This window comes from Vanellus vanellus (genome assembly GCF_965231255.1).
Source record: "Vanellus vanellus genome assembly, chromosome: 3".
NCBI lineage: Eukaryota > Metazoa > Chordata > Aves > Charadriiformes > Charadriidae > Vanellus > Vanellus vanellus.
In genome coordinates, this window is record NC_138907.1 from 31995488 (window position 1) to 32021879 (window position 26392).

Consider the following 26392-nt stretch of genomic DNA (forward strand, 5'->3'; position numbering starts at 1 on the left):
GCTTGGGATCTTCCATCTGTAGCTCTTGAACCTTCTTAGTGTCATGAGAGGTTCAGTTCCTGAGATCTGTAAAATTTGCTGGTGTAATAGTCACCTTTCAGAAAAGCCCATTTTCCAAGCATTGTTTTGGAGACCCATCACTTTAAATTTAGATCACAAGCCCTCTCCTGCACCTCTGAGATGCACCACACTTCAAGGCAATCTTGGCAAAGAAGCATTTCAGCTTAGCTTTTAAAATTTTATACACCTTCAGTATAATTGAATTATCATATAAAAGCATTTTTGTTGATACTAAAAATGTCTTGTTAGCATGGGACACCTTTCCTGAGACATGATGCAGTGAAAAGCAAAAGAAAATCTGTAATGGAAAGTTGCCATTTTTGTTTAATGTTCTGAGAAGAACACAGTAATGTTCCCGGATGATGAGACTGTCCTCTAAATCACATCTTACATAAGAGATTTGTGTTGCCAAATTTAGTAGGATTAGAATTTTCCTCAGTACTGCTGAATTCCTATACTGTCCTTGTTGTTTCTGTGTGTTCATTGGCTAGAGCTATTACTGAGCTAACTATAAGCAACATTTTGATGCAGATTATTGAGAGAAAAAAACAGATTAGCTATGAAAATGTTACTGTGCCTGTAGCAGCCAGTCAGATGAAAAATAACTGGGGTGTTCTCACGTTCTTCCCCATCCTCACCATTTGCTACTGTGATGTTTTTTTTTTTGTTTTGTTTTGTTTTTTTAACCCTGTTCTTTCTGCTGCAGAAGCTTGGGAAAGGACCATCCAGGATAGTCATTTGTCACTACTGTTCCAAGGCATTAGGACTATTTTAATTGTTTACCTGTAGAAATGGGGCAGGCTTTTTTTCCCCTCTTAGGTTTATTCTGTTCCTTCATTATCAAAATGATACCAAGAAAGACTTTATCTTATATACAGGGATGTCACTGACCACTTTGCATTCAGTTTTGCTTGAGAATGGCCCAGACTTTCACCAAAATCTCTTATTTAGCAAAATAAGAGATGTACAGGTTTCAGATTGTAAACCTGCTGCACTTACGTGCTTGTTCTTGTATCGCTCCTATCATCACCTCATCTCTCTGCAGTGCCTCAGGTTGCACAAATACTCCAGTTCTGTACTAGCTGAGTGTTGCTCTACCCAGAGACACTGAGGCCAGGACCCTCTGCCAATCTCGCCATCATAAATTCTGGGCAAGAATGCCATTGTATTATCAGTGGATGTAAGAGGTATGTGCAAAAATTAAAAACCAGTAGATTGAATTAAGCAGCTGCATGAAGTAATGCAATGAACCGTGTTGCTATATTTTTCTAATACAAAGCTGTAAGTGTCCCAGCTGCAGAAAGAATCCCCAGCATGAGAGATTCATTAGTCATTGAAAGACAGTCAGCCAAGAGCAGGAGCTGTGTCTATTTGCATTTGGTATGGCAAAACTTAATTTGTGACAGGGCCTCTAAGAATAAGAATCTGGGGCTAATAAAGTCTTTAAAAAATCCCTTAAACAAGTCATTGTTTTCCCTGGATTGAAACTGAGCTTCCTGATCTCCTGTAAGTATATAGGGCCTAAAGATGGGCCCCTTTCTGTCATTTACTTTGGATGTTTCTGCCCAGTCACTGACTTACAGGTTGCTTAATAGAACTGTCTGCTCAGTGAGCACTGGTTCAGCATGGGATCATGCAGGTATCTCTTACCGGATCTTACCAGATCACTGGTTTAGAAACAAAATGTGGCAGGGTGCAAAATGGAATACTGGTGACGAGGAAACTCACCCTGAATGAATATAATGAGAGAATGAACATATTGCCGCATCACAGCTGGGGTTTGCTATTAAGCAAAAATATTTTTGCTTTCCTAATCAGCAGAACTGGTTGGACAATCTGATAAGGCACGATGACAGCCCTTACGAATAACAGAGCCAAATGTTTCTTTTAGTGAGGATTATAAATGAGCCTCATAGGAAGTTTTGAACTGCTTGTCTTCCTCCTAGACTTGTGCTTTTATGGAAGAAGTTATCATCTGAAATTCATCAGAAACTGATTTTTCCTCAGCTTTTAGGGGTGGGGGCCATAGTTCACTTTGCAGAACTTGCACGAGGTATACACGTGATCATCATGTCTGGCTAACACCTGCAGGAAATGCGAGTTCTCTGTTGACAAGGAGCACTTCTTTCACCCAGTTTAGGGCAACAGGAACAAATGTGTTGATGGGACCTGGAAGAATTTGTTTGAAATCTTGCCAAGAAACTGAAGGAAGAACTGAGTGGAGTATTCTCCATGTGGGTATTACTGGTAAAGATTACTTTCTTACATGGTTCATGAAGATACTTCTGACACTTATGGTTTTTTTCCCTGCTGCCGTTCATTTGTGATAAATAAGAAGTAGATTTTTCAGGCACCACTGAATTGATGGCCAAATAATTACCTAATTAAGCAGACATTTCCAGATTGGCTTTCTAGTAGAAACCTCTAGAAACTACTTCTTCCTTTCTGTCTCTCTCTTGCACTGAAAGATGCAGACTGAACTTAGCAATGTTAGCAATTCATTAAGCATAAGCACTTCCAGCAAAGGCACTTAAACGATATGCTTGTCTGCCAAGTGGTATTGGGAAAACAAATGCTAAGACTTTTTTTTTTTTTTTCCTGCCTCATCATGGTTATGATGATTAGATATCAGTCTTTTTAACTGTTTCAGGTCACATGCAAACACACAGAACTCACATTTGCCACTTTCTACTGGCTAATATGTCTTATAGCAGGCCTCTTAGATAAATAATTTTCAGTCCTTTTTACTCTTTGCTGTTAATTTTCTGTTACTCCTTTTGCTGACATAAGAGGTAAACATTTTAAGTTTATACAGCTCCCAGATTTACTGTTCTTGTATGTTTACTACTGTTCAGTAACACATCAGTGCAACTGAGACTATGTGTGACGAAAGGCACAGTTCTCAGGGAGCTGGCATCTAGCCCAGTCCAGTTGTCATCTTTTATTGATTAAAATATTTAAATGCTAATTGGATTAAGCAAAGACTTAACTCTGCCGTCTTAGGTCTCTGTCTTTCTATGGAAGGCTTTTTAAAAAGTGATGACATTTCAGTGATGAATAGCTTCCTTATATGACTTCCAAAATCATTGTTTCCTAAAGGATGGGAAGGAAGCAAAAGTGATATAAGGAAGAGTAATTCTACTGATTTTCAGATTTTTTGTTTGTTTGTTTTGTCTTGGTTTTTTGTTTGTTTGTTTTTTCAGGTAGTCCCTACTTACTAAGGTTTCACAGAATTTTTTAAAAGGTCAGGCTTATTTTCTGCATGCAGTGGTGTCAACCTGAATTTGCGGACAGCCTGAAGCAGGGACTGAGAGATTAGTTGCTCTAATCTTAATATAAATCTTTGTTTGGATAATAAGATATTAGTAACATTAATTGTTGCCATTGTCATCAGGACATGTAAAATCTAAATTCAGAAACTTGCCAAACTGGCACATTTCCCAGCCTAAGTCAGGATTAGTGGACAGGTAAGTAGACCAATATGGATTTACATAGATTTGGTAGGGCTGCAGTGAAGAAGAAGAGGGGGGCATTGTGAACTTGCTCTGTGTGGCGCCCTGCAGTGTGGAGACTCTGGGCAGAGAGGCTCTGTGTGCCTGTCCTGGTGGTAGCTAAGAAAAAAAAGTGACTGCTAGCAAGGGCAGCAGAATTCAGACTTTAGGAGTCAAACTGTTCAAATTTAATATCTGTCTAGACTCTAAAACATTACAAATAGTGAACTGTGTGAGTGAATCTTTGACGCTTCTAGGAAAACTCTGTTAGAGAACAGTGAAAGCAATTCATTTCTTAAGGTTTTGTGATAATACCGCCGTTTCTTTCCATTTTATCCAGATTTCCTATTATTTCCTATTACCTCTCTGCACCTGGCTAACATACAAGCATATGTTATTGCTGAACTTCGAGTAAGTGCAGCATTAATAGTTGCACTGAGTTAAAAATAGACAACCGGGTACTATGGTACCTGAAGAAAAAAAAACTTAGTTTTTAAAGACTGTCACATACATTCATTATAAAAGAGAAAGCTTTTAAAATTATTTATCTTAGCTAAATTAAAGACAAATGATTGTGCAAATATTATGGATATAAACTAGCTTGCAGTCCTCATGCCATTTTATTCCAGGAAAGGTTTCTGAAGATTGGGCTTTTTTTCAGAAACAGCTGGGTGCCAGGGACAATTTTTTTAAAGTTTGCTAAGTTTATTTAAGCAAATAATTAGAAGTTTCAAATCCTGTCCATATAAGACTATATATGGCAAGGTCATGAAGATTGCTTGGAGGTGAATATATAGGTTAGCCAGGTTTTGACAAGTGCACCTGTCACATGCTAACTGTGAAATGCAATTTTAGAGAGATGGCTGTACCATAAAGTGCCATATGCTCTGGCTTTATTCCTGCCTTTATATTTGTATTGAAAAATCAATGTTTAGATTGAGGGGGGAAATTGTAGTACTAGCAACAGTAAAAGTGTGTGGAGCACAAGTGCATGCTTCTGTCATTGAGCACTTCGTAAGTGCTAATTTTCCATTGCAACGCCGTGCCCGGTAGATAAATAAGAACCGTTCAGCTCATTTGTCCAAGGCTGCCAAGAAAATTGGTGTCAGGTTGGGGTTAGAACTTATTTTAAAAAAACTATGATATACGTAGATTGCTAGGAGATAGGTTGTCTCTCTGTGTCTTTTGTGTGTGTAGTACTTTTGATACCTGTGTGATCAGAGCAGACTAAGACAAGAGCTTGACACAAGAACCCTTTTAACAAAGGAATGAGTTAATTCGGAAAACAAATAGAACATCGTTTTTATACAGGATTTTTTTCCCCCTGGAGGTCCATTCAAACAGTTTTCCTTAACATTTTATATGTGTTTATGTTCACGTATGTAAGTTTCACCACCAGTACTTAATACTTTGGGCTATGCAGCTGTTTTATTTGTGTAAACACTTTCTCTGTATAATTATTCAGCTTTCAGTGTTGATTAAAGTTAGGCAGGAAATGTGATAGTTCTTGAACATTTCATAAATAAAATTATCAGTTTAACTTGTTCTTATTTGGACACTTATGGGTTATGATATATTATCTCCATTCTGCCAAAGATTAAGGCATATCCAGGTTGTTGTAGGGCAATGTTTTATCAAGAAGATGGGTCAACAGGATTGCAATGCATTGAGGAACACACAACTATATCTCAAAGTACATTTGCACGACACAACTAAGAATGCTGAAGAAAGAGCAAGTATTAAAATAAATTGATAATCCGATAGGAAGAAACCCCCAAATATCTATAAAAGATAAACTTTTGATTCAATTTCAGGTAAACAGTCAGATTTTGCCACTCTTTATTAGAATAGTATCTTTTTCTCCAGGTGTTGCTCCTAGGTCGGCTCAGAGGTGCAGACATTTAAAAGTAGTTAGGGACCTAATTCCCATTGAATTGGTTTCATTGAGAACAAGTGCTCACATCAAGCTGTGTAATAAGGTACTGCACAGGATGAATAAAATACAAAATGTGGCATATTGGTCATGGTATATAAAAAAATGCCACTTGTTCTGTCTCATTTAGAATTTGTATCGGATTTACTGATACTGCAGGTTTATTTGCAACAAAGCTTTAATAAAAAGTCTGCTTGCCACTAACAGGTAAATAGCAGTACAATAGCAGCTGATCTTTTCTTTATGCGTAAGGATCTGGAGAGACTGATTGCAGAGATCTTAAGAAACAGCATTGTGTTACCTTGTTGGTTCTGTATTCCCTTCAGAAAGTGGCAAACAGGACTTCTGAGCTGGAATTTCCAGCTAGTGATAAATAAATTACCTTCACAGGAGGAATGAGGCAGCCTGCTAACTGGTGATTGAGCATTCTCCATATATCAAAACAGGCTGATAGTGCAGTGCTGACTTATACCATGCAATATACGTATTATAGTATCATCACATGATACAGTATATCATTCAGCCCTTTTCCAATCTGTCCTAGGAAATTGCTTTAGGTTAAGGAAAAGCATTAAAAATATTTTTTGAGGGCTGAACAAATACAGCTTTGTACTATTCTTTGATTCCCGCAGAAGGCCTCATAACATTTCTATGTATTTGAGAGTACTAATTTCAGGATGTAGAAGCATTTGTATGGAGGAAAGGGGCAGTTCTGGAGGTGAATGGTTCTCTGCAGCCACTTATCCATATTTCATTGTAGTCCAATTAACCAAATTTCTGTTGATCACTTTTAGGAACAAGCATGTAATTGCCTTGCTATTTTTCCAGTGGATATGATTCCAAAGGGCAGCTTGTGAGACAGGAGTTTCTGAAGCACTGTGGTGTGCTTGTCTTGCCATGCTAGCTTGGAATTTTAGCTTGTACCCTAATTCTGCCTGCCAGAAAGTATAGCGGGCAGTGTAGAAGCAGATTCCATCAAACCTGTATGTTCTGGCTGTTCATAGGGAGGATCCTGGCTGGGATATTTTTTTTTTATCAAAGCATCTTTTGGAAAGTGACTGTTAGAATCCTTTGAAATGGGACAGAATCCTCAAATGTGAGGTTTGGATCCCCAAAGGTATGTAGTCATTCAGCTCTTGCTGAAATCTGGGTAATGCCTGAGTGTCTTTGGGGATATATAGTTAAGTTTGTCTTCTGTCAGCTTTGTTAGTAGTTGGGATGAATTGGTTTGGTTTTGATTTCTTGTGTGGGGATGAGTAGGTCATTTTAGATTCTGGCTAGTAAAATGTTACAGTGGCATTATGCTGTGAACAGTGAGAAAACACCTTGTCTGTTTTTTGGGTAGCTATGAATTAAATACATTCATCCTTTAGCAGGAATTTTAGGAGACTGCAAGGTGCTAACAAGAGGTGAGAACAAAGCTGTGAAATAGCTGTTTCTCCTGTACAGATTCTCCAAACATACCCCGTATGGTTATCGGTGTCTGGCAATTGTTTTTACTGTTAGTGCCGTCAAACTGTGATTCAGAATCTGTTTCCATTTAATTCTTGATCAGCATGAGAAAATTCTTCCTTGGATTTTGGATCTTCTGCAAGAATGACGCTGGTAACTGTCCTGCTGTTTGTCAACACTGAGCAATACCATGCATATGTGTCCACGAACTGATTTGTTCAATGTTCAACCTTAGTTTAGTATTCTAAAATATTATAAATCTGGACTAAAGTTCACAGGAGTATAATTCTTAATTTCTGAGAACAGCTCTGAAATGAACTGCTGTTTTTCAATAGTCAATATGTAAACATGCTTCAGTTAATCAGAAAACCCATATATCACCCACTGTGTATTCCTCATTCCTGTAAGAATAATCTGCCTTTTATCTCTAGAAGGGAGTTTATGGTGAAAGTCTAACTGAAGACATGTTCCTCTTCTTCATCTTGGCAATTTGATACCTAGCAACCTTTAAGTGTTATGACCTTAACACAGCTTAGGTAGCTTCTCACTCAGATTGTTGCTTTTTGAGGATCTCATCCTTGATTCCGCCACAACAGAGTCTTTTGTGCAGGAAAGCTGCAGTGCCCATCTCAAGGCTGAAGATCCCATTGCACATGAGTTGGCCTCACAATGAAGAACTGGAACACTGTGTTTCTTTTGTGGAGCTAGCTGCAAATGACTTCACCAAGGTCATGGTATCAGGGTCATTGGCAAAATCAGCTTTAGGAGCTGGCTCAAAATCTCCCCTAAAATCTCCCAAAAGGAGATGACAGTCATACACTGGGACTGTGTAGCTGTTCCTGACTTTTTAATAGCAGGCATTATGATTAACCTCCAGGCATTATTGTACTTCTATGACTGTGGGCAGCCCAGCAGGTTTCAGAACTTCATTGACTGTAAGAGCAATCCATTTTGTAAGCTGGTCTTAAACTAGATGAAGTAAAGTAGGATCTCACAAACCCTGCTGCTACTGCCAGTACTTGTAAAGTAACATTGAGTTGGTCCTACTGCACTCCAGGTACACACCAACAAATTCTAACACCAAGTAACTAAGAGAGCTCTTGTGCTAGAAGCATTTCTTTAATGCTTTGTAAAGCCAGTAAGTGTAGTGCTAATGAGGAGTACTGGGCTGGCAGGTCTAAAGCTTTGAGTATTTGAAAAGGTGTTATCCTGACTGTTAGTGAATATAAATGATTGTACACCACCATATGTAATCTGATTAAAAATTTGTTAGACATACAGGCCTATTTATGATATCTTATGTACTAATTACCATTACTGTATCCTCCTTTGTAGACTTCTCTCTCAAAATATTTTGATTTGGGTTTGGGGGTTTTTTTTTAATACTCAGCTGCTATGGCAGTTTAGATTAGGTGGCTGGTATAGCCGTTCTGGGGTGCATTGAAGGAAGGCATTAGGGGACTCCCAGTCCTGTTACCATAAGCCAGTGACGTACGTGCCTCACAGTCTGTGGTTCAGCTATGGTTAAACCCATTTGCTACTTCCCTCCAGCCTAGTTTTTGTCAGACCGAAGTTACCCCAGCACCCACTTATTTTAATCCATGTCTTTTTTAAATGTAGTTACAATCTTCTAAGGTCAGCATATGAAAACCTCTGCTTTTTCCATGAGACATCTGTCAGCCAACAACAAAGAGGTCATATTTTACCAGCGTGATCTATTTGCAGTGCATTATCAGCCTTGCTATCACAACTATAAAGCAACCTCCAATATCACAGTGCATTTGTTGCAGCAGGAATATATTATGGTCACCGGCAAACATTTTTATTATTTTTGGCTCTAGTATGTGGACCATTTTTTCAAATGTAAGGAGTTTGCTCATTATTTAATAGCCTCAGCCCCTTCAACAGGAAGTAGATCTTCTCACTTGTGAGAAATCTTTCTTTGTATCCAGAAAGAGGCACCAGTCTGAAAGTTATGGGTATCCCTGATTTGCTTACAAAACTAATCTGGCAAATGTAGCAGATGACCAGCAGGGCCATCAGCAGCTGCCAGTAAAATATGTACGCTTGGTGGTTAGATCTTAACTAAACAGATCACAGAACCTACCCTTCATACAGACCTTAGCTTCCTGCCAAGTCCCTCCCCACCGAGAAGTCTGGGCAATAGGAAAATATTTGCAGCATGCCCATGAGGCTATTTCAGTTCAGGGTGAGGTGCCAACTCCTCAATTAAGTACCTCTCACAGAGAACACCCTCCTGCCAATCTCTTGCTGCTTGTAGATGATTGTGATTGTTTTGTTTGCAAGCTTTCAAGAAGTCTGATTGGAAAATGGTGTCAGAAAAGACAGCATTTCCGTGGCATGAAAAAGTCCTGCCATGAAAAAGCTGCAAGTAACTATATAAACTATAATAAAATCATACTGTGTAACCCCTCATTTCCTACTAAAAAATATTATTTTGAGATCACTGTCATAATCTTTGTCTGTGGTTTGTTGATACCGGTAACAATCTATCATCACTGTTCCCGTTACCTGTAAGAGACCCTTCCCTCCCATGAGAAGGGGAAAGTATTCCCAGAGCTTGAGATGGACATGGAGTTTCACCTGTGTACCTTGGAGCTGCTGCCTGGAGGTCTTTCTACTTCTTCAGGTTGGAAGACGCTGCAGAGCTGTCTGCCAATTTTTTCATGGGTCGAAGGAAGAGGTACAGCACTACCACAGTATCAAGACTTCATTCCTCGCTTTGAGTCTGTCCTTTTGAGTGGTTCACCACCACTCAGTCTCAGTTCTGATTTGCCTCTTGCACCTTAACTATAGTATTCCACAGATTTGGTTGTCTACATACATCTAGTTACCTTGCAAGCTTGCTTAGTGCAACCACTTTCTTCATAAGTATCTGATGCATACCTGCAAAAAGAAAGGGTATAAGTGCTTCATGACTAGAAGGAGTGATCCTAGAAGGAAAGGTGAAGTATAAATAAACCAAGGACTGAAAAGGATTTCTGTGCAAAGTCTATGGGGCTGCCCATGGTCACAGCAGCATAGGTGAAATCAGAAACTGTAAACGCTGAGCTCTTGAGCTGTGGTCTTCAAGCCTGCATGCCTTCCTATTAATTGTAGAATGGTTTAGGTTGGAAGGGATCTTAAAGTTCGTCTAGTTCCAACCCACCCGCCATGGGAATATCAATAGGAAATTCAGTGCTGCATCTGAAATTCTGAAAGCGTCAATAAGTCAAACACATAAAGCATGGTAGTTGTAGAGGTAAGCTGCACGCACAGAGGTGGTTTACAGCTGAGATGTTAAGAAGGTGAGAAACTCAGTTTCCTCCAGTTTCAGAAAAGTACTTTTAACATTGTGAAGGATGGAATGCCTAGGAACAATCATTCAGTGCGTGAAGATAAGGTGACATTTTAAATGGAAATTTTCTTTTGACAAGCCTTTTTATTCCTATAGCTAGGAATTTAACCTGATTTTATCCAGTTAATAAAACACTACTTTAATATTCTGAATGTTTGAGTTGTATTTGAATTCCAATTTGCACCTAAATGTAGCTTAACACTAATCAGGAATCAAAAAGAAATCAACTCTAAGAATTATCAGTTACCTTTTTCTATCATCATAAAATATACACATTAGAAATCTGAATAAATATGTCTTTTTAAATAAGTGCTTGTGTATATAGAGAATGTGTCTTACTGATTAGCAAAAAGAAGGACCAATTTAATGTGGAGGCGACATTATGCTGCAAATGAATGTTAATCAATGAGAATCCAACTTTTATTGGGAAGTGCGAAAAACATGGGAATGGAAAGTGATAAACTATTCAAGTCAGGAATTTCTATTTGCCAGATTAAATTGTAATTAAAACAGTGATTCAAATTATTAATCAGTATACTTTGAGGCACAGTTTGTGCATGTCTGGATCACAAGTAGGATTTTTGGTAAGGAAGAAAGCAGGCAGGTATGTTTTTACTCATTCCAAATGATTCAAGCTGCCAAGGTTTTGCATGGAGTAAGTACTGGGACCATAAACAGAGAAAGCTTTAGCAAAGCAGCACTTGTATAGACAAAGCGTATGGCTGAAGCAAAAAAACCTGAAAGTTCTACTGGAGAGAAAAAAATCATCTGGTTTGTTTAAATGTCATTCAAGCAAATAAATGCAGTGGGAGTTTCAGTTGTGGACAGATCTCAAGATTAAGCCAATGACTGTAAAATTTGGATTAAGTTTGTCTGACTTTGGATAGAGATATTTCCTTGGTGTAGCTTGCACAGTGTTTACATGAACAATACTCCTGTTATAGTAATTCACTTCAGTGGGAATTCTGAATGCCCAAAGAACAGCTTTACTCCTTACTAGGCCATCACCTTTCAGCTATCTAGCTACAGAAGTAAATGTTACTCTATCACTTTTGGTGGATATCTAGAGAGACCAGCTCTGGACTGCTTTATCCCACAGATACAACTACTTTCCCATTTCATGCTCCTAAAACTACCTTCCCAAGAAGCTACTATTTTACATATCCCTTTAGGGATAAGCATCAGCTGTTCTGGTTTACCTCGCTGGGCTTTAAGAACTTACAGCATTTTTTCTTTCTTTATTCTCTTTACTATTATCTCTCATTTTATTTCCTTTTATTCAACACAACATCCAAAACTCTGGAAAACAGATGTTTTCCATAAAATAGCTGGAGAATAACTAACTTACAAAAGGGTAGTAAGTGGTGCTTATAAAGGGAGAGCCTGTCAATATCCTTGATGGTCATCATTTTATCATGACCTTCATCAAGACAGCATCACTAAGTGTACTTAAAAGGACAGAGTCGAGCTTTTACTGGAAAGAAAATATCTGACCTATAGAAAACTCTGCTCTAAAGGAGTTTACGGTTGTAATGCAACAAATGAGCTGTACAGCCCGAAGAGCTAAAGAGAAATTTGCCAAGTGGCAACTGCGGGTGTACATTCCAGCCCTTAAAAATGGCTTTAATGAAGAAACCTGCAGTTAAACTCTGGGGTTACTCTGAAGACTCAGTAGCTCTAAGAGGAAGTTGGCATTTGCATCCAGACCTGCCCTTTTCTCTTTCCATGCATTTAAGAAAGCGAGGATTCTGCTCTGGGTTCAAATCTGTGACTCGGGTACATTTCCAGTCTTGAACCATTCGCCTGGATCTGAATATTGCTGAGACATCACCAAGGTTGAGCTCTGACCAATTTCAGTCCTGGTCACAGTGTGATAAATTTCTAGGGTTAAGCTTGATTTGTTTAACGGTTTGTTTTACTGATTGCAAATCAAGGCACAGTGACATGCCCTTCTAAATGTGAAGTCTTACAATACTTGTAAGGTAATTTTTCAATATTTTGACAAATTACATGGATTTGTTATATAGAAAAAAAAACAAATAAACTCTGAAAAATCAAACTAGAATCCCAAGTTTACAAGTATTGAGCGTGCTGAGGTGAGGGGATGAGAAAATAGGTCTCCCTTGCGCACCGCAAGAGTAGAGGAACCTCTTCCCAAACATTTGAATTACCATGAGAGCAAAATCAAATTGACATACAGAAGCCATGATCCCTGAATGAAATGAGTCACAGCAAAAGCACTAGATAAAATCATTATTTTTGGTTTCACAAATAAAAGGCTGCAGCCCAGAAAGCAGTGACAAAAAAGAATGAATGTTTATTTGAGAGGAAGGAAATTTCCCAGGACTAGAGAAACTGGACAGAAGAAGATGCAATTTATTTAATGAGGATTGGAGGGGGTTTTTTTTGTAAAGTAGTTTTCGCAGTTTCCATAATGTACCTTTCTTCTGTACATACTTCTTCCCAGCAGCTTATTTGCCACGTTCTTTATTCAAATCCTTCCCTTAAGTCATCACTGCAGTACTGCCTAAAAATGCCTTTACCAATTATTAACGATGTTACAATATTATCATAGCCTTAAACTTGCCAAAGAATGGAGCAGCTTGTCAGGGGAAAAACAGAGGTAAATGCCAGATGAACGTAGGGAAAGAAAGGGAAAGCACCATCAGGCTAAGTACAAAGGATGAGCTCTGCAAATCTCTCTTCTTAACACCCATTAAATGTTCGGGGTTTTTTTAAATTGCTCCTTGATATTTTTTTAGTCTCAAGAGCACTGGCTGTGACTGACCTGAAGTATGACCTGACTCAGTGAACACTTTGGCACCAGCATCACTTTAATCATGTTAGTCCAGGCAAACTCCATGTGAACAGAGGTAATACATACATGTAAACACTTTTGAGATCTGGTCTTTGGTTTTAGTATCAAGTTTTCGTACATATTGAAGGAGAAGCATCTTAAAGGTGGCTCTGGAATGGATTCTCAGAATGGAAGATAAACAAAATTGTGTATGTTGGTGTTTTTTCTTATTTTCATTTTATTAATGATAAATACGTTTGTAACTACTTGCTGATTTTCCCTTCACATGGAGATAGCTTTTTCAGTTGATCTTTAAGTACTGACTCATAAAGAACCCCCGCTAAAAGGGTTATCCTTGACATACTTTCAACAAAAGAAATAATAGGAGGACTTTCTAACCTACTGCTATGTGAATATCCATAATTTAAAAAATAACAATAACAATGGTAGAACTGATGTGTGCAATGGATTTCCAAAGGAAAATGAAGATTTTAAAGCATACAAATGTAATCTGTGGGAGTAAAGCTCAGATTATTTATCATCCATGTTATTAAAAATGGAGAAAAAGAAATAAAAACTCTGGGCAGTTTTGGAAGCAGGACCTTTTAAAAAAGAAACAAATTTTTTCCATTAAAAAGATTCTTTACGTGCAGACCCGTGAGTTAAAATAGGCTGTTACAGCAACAGGATATCTCATTAAGTAAAAATGATTTCTCAAGAAGTAGGAATATGGTGCTGCCCAGAAAAGAGGAAACCAGCCAGCCCCTGGGTGCACCCTTTGTATCAGGAATGGCTGTTTTTCCTGGCCTTGGGAGGCACGTGCTCAAATCTTACAGCTGAGAGCTGTAAGGCATATTTCATGTACTGCAGGAGACAATGGGTGGAGAAGGTTCTGAAGCGGTTCATAGCTAGCAAATGACAATTACTGCTCAGGGGCCCTCCTGCTCCATCACAGGATAAGGACATAACTGGTCTGAATGTCCTGCTGAGCCCTAGAGCATCCCCAAGATGTTCGCACCAGCAGCTTCAGATGCCTCACTCCTTTTTGCATCTGACATTAAAACTGAAGTAAGAGGAGGCTCTAGTCCCCTCCTACACAGCCCTGCCAGAACGGGACATCCTTAGGTTTAGAACCTTCTGACAGGAAAAAGGACCTCTGTTTACAGCAACTTGACTAGCAAGGGAGCAAGTAGAAAGTAATCCCGTTATCACAACTTTCTCCTAGTTGACTGGTATTGAAATTTATCTCCTTTGGGGAAAGGCTGTCTTTACACAACTCTCACAAAAATTTCCATCAGAAGGTGCAGATCTGAGTGAAACCTGGCTCTATTCATTTACAGCAGTTTGAGCCAGGAAAATTCAAACACCCTTGATCTCAACAACTCATTTCCCATTACAGATAACACTTTCTGCCAATACTGTCTAGGATGGAGAAACCAGGAAGAGGCAAATCTGGGGGAGGCATACCCATACACCAGTGGGAGAGCAAAACACAGTGGAGGTACCAGTCAGATGGGCTTGCCTGCAGCTGAAAAGGACCATGCTGTGTCCAGAGAAGGGCAACAAAGCTGCTGAGGGGTCTGGAGCACAAGTCTTATGAGGAGCAGCTGAGGGAACTGGGGTTGCTTAGCCTGGAGAGGAGGCAGCTCAGGGGAGACCTTATTACTCTCTACAACTACCTGAAAGGAAGTTGTAGAGAGGTGGGAGTTGGTCTCTTCTCCCAAGTAACAAGTGATAGGACAAGAGGAATGGCCTCAAGTTGTACCAGGGGAGGCTTGGGATGGATATTAGCAAAAAATTCTTCCCAGGAAGGGTTATCAAACATTGGAACAGGCTGCCCAGGGAAGTTGTTTAATTTAAAAGACAGGTAGATGTGGTGCTTAGGGACATGGTTTAGTGGTGGTTTTGGCAGTATTAGGTTGATGGTTGGACTTGATGATCTTAAAGGTCCCTTCCAACCTAGACAATTCTGTGATTCTATGCTGCCCCATAGGTACCCTTGCCTGAAGCACAGCTTGCCATTCCTGGAGCATCCCTGCCTCCTCCAGTCATCCCCCAGCCTGGTAGCAAGATTGCAAGGCCTTTTAGCCCAGTATAGCCCAGCACGTGCCAGTATGGCATGACCTGTGACAACCGAGTATGGCCTGTTCTGGTGAGGGACATGCCAGCACAGCATGGCACGGCACAGTCCAGTATAGCATGAGCATGGCACAGCTGCCCACCCCTCGGCTCAGCTGCACGCTGCCTGGTGCCCACAGACCCCATGTGGGTCTGGTCCAGCCTCGGCCAGGCTCTCCCTCCCTGCATCCTCCATCCAACTGAAGCTACCTTTGAGTGATGCAAAGCAGCCTGTTTTCCCGAGTCTTGATTCATGTATCTCGCCACTCCAACCAACCATCCAGGCTTTCCCTAATGGCACATTTATACTTTAACCCATGCTATTATGGAATCAATCTTGTACCGTGTTTGGAAAATGTCCATTACAAAGAAAATGGTAAAGCTAGCAGAACTGGAGTGGGGCTCCCAGTACCAGCATGAGCTGTGCACACAGCAGTAAGCACAAGGCAGGCTTGCCCTGCTTGGTACATGGGGGGAACCTGTGAGGCTTTGTATTGGCCAAATCAGAACAAGGTAAAACCTGTTTGTATCTATTAATTTGAGACGACATCTTTATGTATAGCAGTGGCTGTTCTGGATCAAACAGTAGATGACCTGCAATTGCTCTCTGATTTTGCCATTCACCTAAAGTATGACATTATTGATTTGCCTTTTACTCAAGCAGTTAGCGGAAATTAATCTCTGAACCATTGGCAATCACAGGTATCTACAAGGTCTGGAAAAAGGAAATAATACACATTCAGCTCCAAAGAGAAGTCAGAAATTATAAACTCGTCAGCCTAACTTCACGCCCAGGAGAGTTTTGGCATAAAACACTGAAGAATGGATGTGTGAGTGCCAAGATAAGGCACTGATAAGCACCTGCCCACAACACCACCACCCCCCGCCCAATCTGTCATTAGATGAACCAGTCCAATTTTCTTCTTTAAGAGGATAACTAGCCTAGCAAGGAAGGGAGAAGTTGTAGATGATAGAAAATAACCACCTATGTAGCAGTACAGAAAAGTATGTGAGAACAAAAGTATTTTACAACTACAGATGAGTCAACTAAATAGTGTCATTCTGGGATGAATGGACAGGGCTGTCATACTTTAAACAAGCAAAGTAATTTTTCTGCTCTACTTGATCCTTTTAAGGACTCAGTTGGAAAACTTTGTCCTGATGGCAGATTTTAGAAAACACAACTTAAAGCAAAGCTTAAGGAATTAGTTTGTTCACTTAAAAAAGAGAAGGTTATGGGTAGAGATTTTAACAATTTTTCAGTGCGTGAATGGATGTTATAAAAATGTAATGTTCAGCTGTTCTTCATCCTTACAACAGTAAAATATTTCAATCTGTTAAACATATATCTTCTTTGCTCTAAATGAGGATGATTTATTTTCATCATTCGATTATATAAAGTGCTAAAATAGATTGTATAGGTAGGTTGTATAATAGCCTTCACTGCAGTTTTTCAAGAAAAATGGACAAATAGCTCTGTGGTTGATCTGAACACACTTTAGCTGCCCTTAATGCATGGAGTTGGACTATACTATCTCCTGAAGTCCTTTCTGGCTCTGCAGTCTTATCTTTCAACAATTCTGTTCTAGATCATCTTTTAGACACAAAACTCTTTGAGGCAGGGTGTGTCACCATTGTGTTTGTGCAGTGCCTGAAAAAATGATGTCCTATATGGGACATCTGTCTGCATAATTATCTAGAGAGAATACATGAATTAATGCTGCAGATCACAAAAGCTAATGTAATGACAAGTAATACACTAGAAAAGATAAGGTAAATATACCTAGGATGGTTATCTAAGATATGTATTTAAGTTTGTTTATATTTTCTGGTATGCCTGTATAGAGATACAGATCTTCTCTATATTATATCTTAATCTGTGTACCATTTTTTCTGGCCTGTGATGCTTTAGCATCATTTAGTTTGCCAAAGCTATATTATATTCTGCATATGACAGAGGTTTCCCTCTAGAAAAAAATAACCTGATGCATTCTTAGATATTTTTGCAGAAGGTCTTCTAACATCTCTTCCGGTTTGATTTTATACAAAGATCGAGGCAGACTATAATGCTGTAGTTTAAACAGTATTTTTAAATCCATTTGCATATTAGCTTATGGTAAAATTAATTTTGCTGACATGCTACATGACTTTTCCCCTTTTTAAATTTTGACTTTTTGGACAGCCTCTGGCATGATGGGAGTGCTGACTCTGTTGAGAATCTTTGGGAAATGTCATGGCACAGAGAATAATTATACAGCACAGTGAGACAGAGGCGTTAAGAATACTAAGCATTTCAAAATAAATCAGACCTCCAAACTATGAAGCTGATTTAAAGATCATAGCATTTTACCACAGATTGTTTTGGGAGGAGGGACTTGGCTTTCTTATATTTGAGCTCTTCGGATTTATGGTTTTCCACCTTTCTCTGTAGTCTGAAAAGCAGTTAACTTACTTTTTTCTTTTTGTTCTTTTTCTTTTTTAAGATGAGAGCTGAAAGTTTCACAGAACTTTGGAAACTTAAATCAACGGATTGCATTTCATGAAATTCATGCAATTCTGAACAGAACCTTCTCTCCAATTCAATAAAGACCTAGAAAGGGCAAAACCATCTGTTTTTTACAATTGTTTTTCACTTTCTGGAATAAATCCTGGAATAAATGTAGTTCTGATGTTCAGCTCCAGCTCAGCTTCCACTGCAGTAAATGAAACATCTGCTGCTGATTTCAGTGAGAGCTGGGGCAGACCCTGATAAGCAATGCTTTTTTCTTCACATCTGTGTGTTCAGAAACCAGCTCAGTACTTTGTGACAATTTGCTAACCCTCTTTAAATATGGGGAACCTAATGGAAGAAAAAGAACTTTAATGTCAGATCAAACCAGGCACACAAACATACCTCAATCTAACCTCCTTTTAGACCAACAGGAACTTTCCATTGACTTCACTGGGCAGTGAATCAAGCCAGATAAATCGAAGCTTAGCCATAAATTTCAAATCTGCGTGGAATCTAAATAAAACTGATAGCCCCAAGAGAGGTTCTAGGGAATAAGCTTACTACATTGGCAAACCGAAATCCAGAGGGCAGGTGCACAGCAGTACAAAAAACCATAGGCAGAACGCATCAAAATTTGTGAGGGAATTGCTTTGTTGTTGAAAGTAGAAGTGAGTAGATTTAAATATAGCAGCAAATCAAACTTAAATTAAATTTTCAAGCATATTTTTAGACTATTTAATGTTTAAAAAATACTAGATGCATCTTTGACCAGGTTATTGCTGTAAGAAGTAATTTTCCAAAAGTCCTATGGAAGTAATATCTGCAGGTCTGGCTGCAGTCTGTATCAGCGCATTCAATCAAAAATGACTCGAAGCAGGGCTTGTGTAATGTCAGTAATAGATGTGTCAAATCAGGGCCTGCGAATACTCTACAGAAATGACATTTATTAAGACTGGATTCTGTTAATGACACCGCGTAGGACTGTGTTTGGCAAGCAGTATAGATAAAGCGTAGTAACTGTACACTGGTAGCTTGACTGCTTTGTCCTGCTGCCACTCAGATACGCTCCCAGCTTTCCCCATTTCAGTCCCGGCATGCTTTTGTGTTTCTAGTGTCCTTACTTTTGAACAGAGTTACTGACGAGGATTACAGTAATGTCATATGGTTCCAGTGGCAGATGAAGCCTGACAGACCCTAGTCCACAAAAAAAGAGTGAATGGAAACAGCTGCTACCACAAGCTGAGATACTGCTGGGGGGGGGGGGATAGATGCCAGCATTGCTACCCTCATTTTGCCAAAAAGTCTTAAGTACCAATAAGATGTCTACATGTGCCCAGGGAAGATGGTAATGGCATCACTAGTTCTGGGGGATTCTTTATAGAAGCAATGAATAATGTTTCAATTTTGAGACTCTGTTTTTTCTCACATTTCACTTTCTTCAAAGCTTTGTTTTGGACTAGGCTATTTCTGCTAATCCTTCATTGTTCTATGGGAGAGTGGGGAGTTTTCAGTTAGTATTGTAAATGTTTATTCGGGTCTACAAATGTTAATGAAGGTTTTGCAATGATTCATGAGAGCTCAGACCATGATTCATCTAACCTCTACTGAAAATTCTTTCCAGAGCCAGGTCTCCTGGACTGAGAATGCTCATCCTACGCTCTCACACGCTATATGCCAGGCTTCGAGATCTGATTCATTCCCTCATCAGAATCCTTGAGCCTTTTAACTCGAATGGCTTTCAAAGTGATAAGATACAATTTAGCTTTTAGTCCTAAGTAGCTCTTCATGAAGCATTGCTATCACTTCAGTGTATTCCTACTTATTTCTTCCTGCAATTTATCTTCCAGATTACTATTTCTCTTTCCTTCTTGCCTAGCCCTGTCTTACATTCAGAATATAATGTTCTCCATGACTCATATTCCAGGCAAAATGCCATTTATCCTAATACAGTGAACCAGAGTATATTTTCCTCCTATTAATTTACCCAAATCTGTTTTTTGTTCAGATCATTTTCTGTACTTTCAAACAAATCTTATTTGTTCCTAACATCTTCTAGCTGAGGATCTCATCACACTTTACAGTTTAATAGATTAGACCTTATAACTTCACTATGAAGCATGTAAATACTAAGATTTGTTGGGTTTTTTCAAATGAAAAATTCAGATATGGTAACTTATAAAATTTGGTAACGGTTATAAACTGGTAAATGAGCTGTGACCTGATTCAATATGTCATTATTCTTTAGGCTGAGCTTCACTCCTACTTACTTGATACATAAGCAGAGTTTCCTAGGTGAACGTGTGTAAAACACACACTTTTGGAGGTGAAAATTCGGGCCTGATCTGTATCACATAACAAGTTTAGGTTTAAGCTGGGACAGAAAGTTAGGAAACACAGTTCTAACACTCATGGCCATTTTAATGCTCTAGAATAGTTCTGTCTTGTAGGTTGAAAATACTGATGTGGTCTGTATCACAAAATTGCTTTATTTTTGTAAGCTGCATGCCAAGTCTAGAGAATGAGCATCCTCTTTACGGGTTGCTCATAGATGCACCCACCAATTCATCCCTTCTGAGCCTAAACATTGAAATGTGAGCAGTAGCTGTTTATCTCAGCCATCCCTGATAGCTTTTGGAGGAGAATTATGATGGGTCTATTTCCAGCCTCATATTAGGAGTGATGTGGTTGTCCTGTGCATTATGTACTATTCAGGCATATATAGTGGATATGTTATTTTTCCTTTTCTCTTTGTCGCCAGTAAAAAAAGGGTTAAATTAAAACCATTTATTTGATGTTTTGCTTGCTAGGAGGGTATTTTTGCTTATTGAGCATTGCAGCATTATCATCTAGTTTGCAGATTCCTGGCTTTGGGCTTGAGTTGATGCTGTGTGTAGGTGGTTTTGTAAGGACACCTAGAAATTGAAGTTAGCCTTTTGAAGCTAATCACTCTTTGGCAGATGATCTACAATTACAATGTTAGGAAATGAGATTCTGCCTGCAAAGGAATACTTAAAGCAGGACTGCTCAATGTCTGGTCAACAAGGCTGCATTTGGCCCACAAATGCAGTACTTCTCTCCAGCTCGTGCTCATCCCCAGATCGCATGAATTCTAGCCACGTCTCAGCAACACTTGCCTATGTATTCAGGGCTTCCCCCGATTTCAGGGAGAGGTGTCGCAGCAATTAGCTGCTCGGACAGACATAACTTGAACCTTGAGGTGGCTAATTATCAGAACAGGGTTTTTAACCAAAGTCCTCCTTTCCATTAGATCCCCAATGAATGGTAATAGATCCATCTCCTGTCACTGGCCTTCTCCTTCTTTAAGACTATTTAACCTAACTTTGCAAAATGTAAATGTCTCAAAATGAGATTGAAAATGACCCCATCTTAGGAACCTGATCTACCCACGTACCGTAAGAGCAAGAGCGACACAGTGCACCCAGTGGGCGTGTGAAGTAATGCTAATCTGCAGAGGAACTGCGCAGGAGGTTATGGACTTATGTTTGTTTCATAAGCAAAGCAAAGCAAATTCCTGAAATATTGCACTACAAATTGTTTTCCAATTTTTTGTGAGTCTTCTCTAAACCTTCTCAGTGTCTCAATACTGAGTTTAGTGGAGATCAATCACACAAATGTCAAATAGGACCCTTCCCTTTTGATTTATACATACATTTATGGATCGCATTAGTGCTCTTGGCTACAGAATCCCATCAGAAGCTGAATGCTCAGCAGACAATCTGCCTTACTCATTGCCAAATCCTTTCCAATGTCACATCTTCACAGGACAGATCTTCCAGCTTTTACCTGTTTTCTGAATATGATCTGCATGTTTTCATCCTGGCTCTGTAACTTTATGTTTGATTATATCTTCTGCTTGTGTCCAGTTGACCATACCACCCAGATTATTCTGTATTATTGACCTGTCCTCATTCTTCACAACTCCTGCAATCTTTGTTGTTATCTCTAAACATCATCATCAGTTAGGCATAGATATACCGTTGTTTTCCCTTTGGGATGTTTGTCTGTCCTATCCACCCTCTCACCACAGCTTCTGTACACAAGTTTGTTGAGGCAACATAGTTCTGGTAAATGCAAGATGTACAAACAACAGAGACACGGTACCTTCTGTTTGCTCAGTCTGCAATAGGTGGGCTATATCACATCATTTCTGTTGCCTGTGGACTGGGCCTCACTCTGTAAGCCTGTAAACCTACTCGGTAAGAGATGCCTGTAGTCTTGCAGACCAATCTTCTAAAAGTAACTTGATTTATTTACATACATGCTGCTGCCACAAAAGACGTGGAGACACAGCACTGTGTAAGCTCCACAGCCCAGTTCTCAGGGGACAATTTTATATCAAGAGTGGATCCAAGGAACCTTCTTTAAGACTTGTGTCAGAAGGATTTAAGAAATGGTACTTGCTTCTCCACTGAGAAAATAGACTTTTTGTCCAGTTACATTGACAGGTATGAGATGTTCCTTATGATAATCCTTCTGATAGCAGGACCAGGATCTAGCATCTGTACTGAAAAATAATGACATGAACTGAGCCCTTCCCCCAAGACTCAGAAAAAGATAGTCGCACCCTCTTGCATATCCTTGGCAGACAGAAATTCTTCTTCCCACAGAACTCCAACTGGGTACAAACAGGAAAACCTGGACTGGGAAAAGAGAACAGCATCAATAACTTGGAACAATAGAATAGAAATGCTAATGAGGTGTCAAATATGCCTTCTTATTCTGCCCTTTCTTGCTAGTAATTTAATAACAGTCTTCCTGCAAACTATCAAGGTCATTATCTCACAGATAACAGTCTCATACAAACTGCTTCAGGAAAGTATGATACTGGCTTCCAGAACAGCTACAGATTTTTTCCCCAAATATTGCTGTAAGTATGCAGTGGATATCATGCATTTCTCATTTAAGGTTATGGTAGTTTGTTTTTCATTCATGAGAGTTTGGTCATATAGTGGGACCACTAAGACTATCAGATGAACAAATATATTTTCTATTCAAGAAAGCACTAAATCTAGAAAAAGTTAAAGATTTTTAGCATCTTTGTTACTATGTAGGCACAGATACAGTTTGCAGCCATTTGCATTTTTTAACCTTGCAATCAGTGTCTGTAGTTAAGTTATAAAATAGGTCAACTAGTATTTTTATATCTAGCAAGAACAACCCATTTTTGAATTAGAAACATGTTTTCGGACAGTTTGGCTTTGTATGTTAGAGCTTAAGCCAAACTGTGTTAGGCAGAAGGCTAAGCTGCCTAAGTCGCACCAGGGTACGACTCTGGTTGTCTGCTTCCACAGGGCTCTTACAGGTTTCTTGGAAGCGCTTTGTACCAATCGCTGTCAGAGAAAAGGTTTTGGACTAGAGGAATCTGGACCTACCCACGCTGGTAACAACCCTGTATTGAAACTTCATTTCTGAATTGCTGTCCTCTCTGTAGACTCCAGCACCAAATTACCTGTGAGTTAACATGTGGGTTACTGTCATCTTGTACGGAATTTTTTTCTGTCATTTCCTAGGTAATGAGACATTTTAACTGTAGATTTTGAACTAATTCACAGAACTGCACAGAGACCACACTACGTCAGTATTGTCATTAAATACATTTTTGTTTTAAAGTCAGCTTTTCTTTATGTGTGGAGCCTTGGCACCATCTAGTGTTTGAAAATGTAGACCAACTGTAGACCACTGAGCACAGAACATCACTACAAATAGGTTTGAGCCATAATAAAAGCCAGTGGTGCTGGGAGCCATCACCTAATTAATTTCACACAATTAAGTTTTTCCAGCAACAGAACACACATTTACCAGAGCAAGATATGCAAAAGCCTTTCCGTGTTTGTGATTTCCAACCCCTTGTCTCTCCTGTGATGTTACACTGGAACTAATAGATCGATTCAGTGTCAGAAATGGACATCTGTGTGTCTGGTGGTGGCAAAAGTACAGTTTTCATTGAAATAAGTGTGGTGTTAGATAAATCTCCAAGCACAGCTTGGATGGAGAAAATGGTTTTCTATTCCTGTTCTAGATAGTGGCATCTTCTGACCCAAATCACAACAGCAGCTGTCTGCATCCCAAATTTAGCTGCTGATTATCCCCCTTTTGAGGGAATGATGTTGACCTTCCAGTTCTTGCATGGAGCTCTGCATAAACAGAACCATAATTACTTATCTATCTACTGTATAATTGCATATGCTACGCTGCAAAAAACTACCGGCAAAGCTGTTCTGACAACAGTTTGTACTTCATGAGTTCGCTACCAAAACATTTGTTTTAATAAGATAAATAAAGCGTGTGTAGTTTTAGCGTAGATTTCTATGGCAATCTAACAAAGCTGAGACAGCATAGTCTCCGATTTCTGGTACCTCGGGACCATTTCTTGCAGCAGCTGAGTGAAAAGATCATGTGAAACGTACAGTGTGGTTAGCCAAGTGTGAAAGGGAAAAATTGCTGTGATAGCAAATTACGCTTCCTTCTACGTGCTATGAGAAATATGGTCAGGCAAAAAAATGACATCCCTTTGTCAGTTTATGCCAGGGTGAATGAAAGCTAGGGAGAGGAGATCTCTTTTTCAACTGATAGCTTTGTCTTGTTCTTGTGACTCCATGAATGTGACCCAGCTGCTGGTTACTGAGGTATTGCCAGGAATGGCTGGGCAAAGACAATCTGCTATAGATGACTAGAGCTAGAGGCAGAGGATGTGTGGAAGACAGAGAACACAGAGGATATTCAGCACTTAAATTAAACTTTATGGATTTTCATACGTATACTGAATCTGGCTATGCATGCAGTGCTTTCCTGGAAAAGTAATCAGCTGGACTAGAGAACCTGGCCTGTCATTAAGGAAATAATTGTGATTGCATTTCCATGGCTATCAAAGAATTGGACACCTGGCCTAAGGCTGTCCTGGTCACTCCCTTGCTGGTGAATGGAGAGAGGCAGCATGTTCGGGAGGTGATTCATGCTGCGTCTCCAAGACATGTATTTCAGAATGGGGTGAATCCAGAGCTAGGGAGGTAGTTCTTCCTTTCCCAGACTGTAGAGGAGACCAAAAGGGGCTCCAATTTTAGATCAGTTAGGTGGGATGACTCCTCTGCTAAGTCAGAAATAGAAGCAAGGTGAGGAGAAGACATCTAAAGAAAAGTGCAGTATTAGCGGTGTGAACCCTCTTCTCTGTACTTTATTCAGCATACAGAGGGTAAAAGCAATAAGCATGACAGTCTTGAGACCCATGCCCTGCCTCTGAGTATATAAACTGACCTGCATGTGCTTGACATCTCTGTTCCCCACTGCCCTCTGCCCGTGGACTCCATTTACATTTGTTTCAGTCAATTTTTTTGTTGTACTAAATGATCTGATGAATACAAGGATCTAGTCGTAAAAACAGTGGCAAGATCAAGCCTTTCTCTCGGGACTGATTGCACCCAGGTCTCAGTGCAAACTACTTGTGGCTGGTGGATACAGCCCCTGAGGCTCCCTTTCCTCACAGCTGTCACAACACAACGTGATCTACCCTTGTCTGTCCCTCAGAGTCAGCTCAAGGGTCTTACACAGGGCTTGTCACAGTCCTTTCTGCAGAGGAAGACCCAGGGTTACATGGGTCACAAGCCGAGTGTGAGTCAGATATGTGGCAGGATTGCACAACAAATGATGCTCTGGGAAGTGTTAATAATAGGGCAATACGGGAGCCACAGAAGGTCATTTCTGGGGGTCTGTTTGGCACTGGATTTTTCTTTCACAGCTGGAATTGAGATTCCTGTTTTGGGCACTGTGTTTTAAAAAGCGTGAAAAACTAGAGAGAGATGAGAGAAAAGCAATGGAGATGACAGGCAGTTCAGAAATCCTGAGCTCTGAGAAAGGACAGAAGGAAGCTAGGCTGAAAAAAAAAGAGGAAACTGAGGGAAAGGGAAATACAGCAATCTGCTGAATATGTTTTCAGTTGTCATGAAGTTGATTCAACTATTGTCTGTGTCCAGTGCAGGTATGAAGTTAAGAAGTAATTACCTTAATTTTTAACAAGAGAGGTTTAGATTAAAAACCCTAGTTAGAGGGGGAATGAAGTAGTGTGATGGGATGCTGCCTGCCATCATTGTGGAATCACCTTAATTGGAAGCTGTTAACAAGCATCTGTCAGGAATAGCTTGATATATGTCATTCTGTGCTGGTGCTGTAGAGTGGAGTAAATGATACCAGGAAATCCCTTCCAGCTATAGATCTCTAGGTCTCGTAAATGCTGTCAAAATTCAGGAAAAACTGTATTTATTTTGCTCAGATGCTGTGACAGATATATATGAACTTTCCCATCAATTTAATGGTATGCCTACCTTATTTTCCCTAGAGCTTGCATTCCTTGGCTGCCTCTGGATGTGCAAATTGCAGTGGAGGCTGGAACCCCCTTGTGCCTGACTACCAGCCTGTGAGTACCTGTCTTGGACAAGGACTGTGCTGCCTTCCTCCGTGCATTTCTCGCTTCCATCCTGGATCACTGCACTCATTTGCATAAGAACAAAGGTAATCTGAGTTAATTCAGAAGTGTCTACCTGTACTCTGTATTGTGTCATAGACAGATAATGGCATGGCATGAGGATTAATCAATGTAATGCCTTGTTTCAGTAAAGAGCCAGTAAAAACTAAATGCAGTGAACCTATTTAAATGTCTGCATCAAATATATTTAAATTA

General features: G+C 39.6%; 1 protein-coding gene across 2 annotated transcripts in view; it reads left to right on the forward strand.

Moving 5' to 3' along the window:
- CRIPT (CXXC repeat containing interactor of PDZ3 domain) overlaps positions 1-26169 on the forward strand; it is a 32844-nt gene extending 6675 nt beyond the window's left edge. The window contains exon 5 of one of the 2 annotated variants that reach the window (XM_082480594.1): positions 26051-26169. In XM_082480594.1, coding sequence (XP_082336720.1) covers positions 26051-26118 — 68 coding nt within the window. In that variant the 3' untranslated portion in view covers positions 26119-26169. Of the gene's footprint in view, positions 1-1105; positions 1196-26050 lie in introns of those variants that run through there. The other variant, XM_082480596.1, reaches the window with a different exon arrangement.
- Positions 26170-26392: the final 223 nt, after the last annotated feature.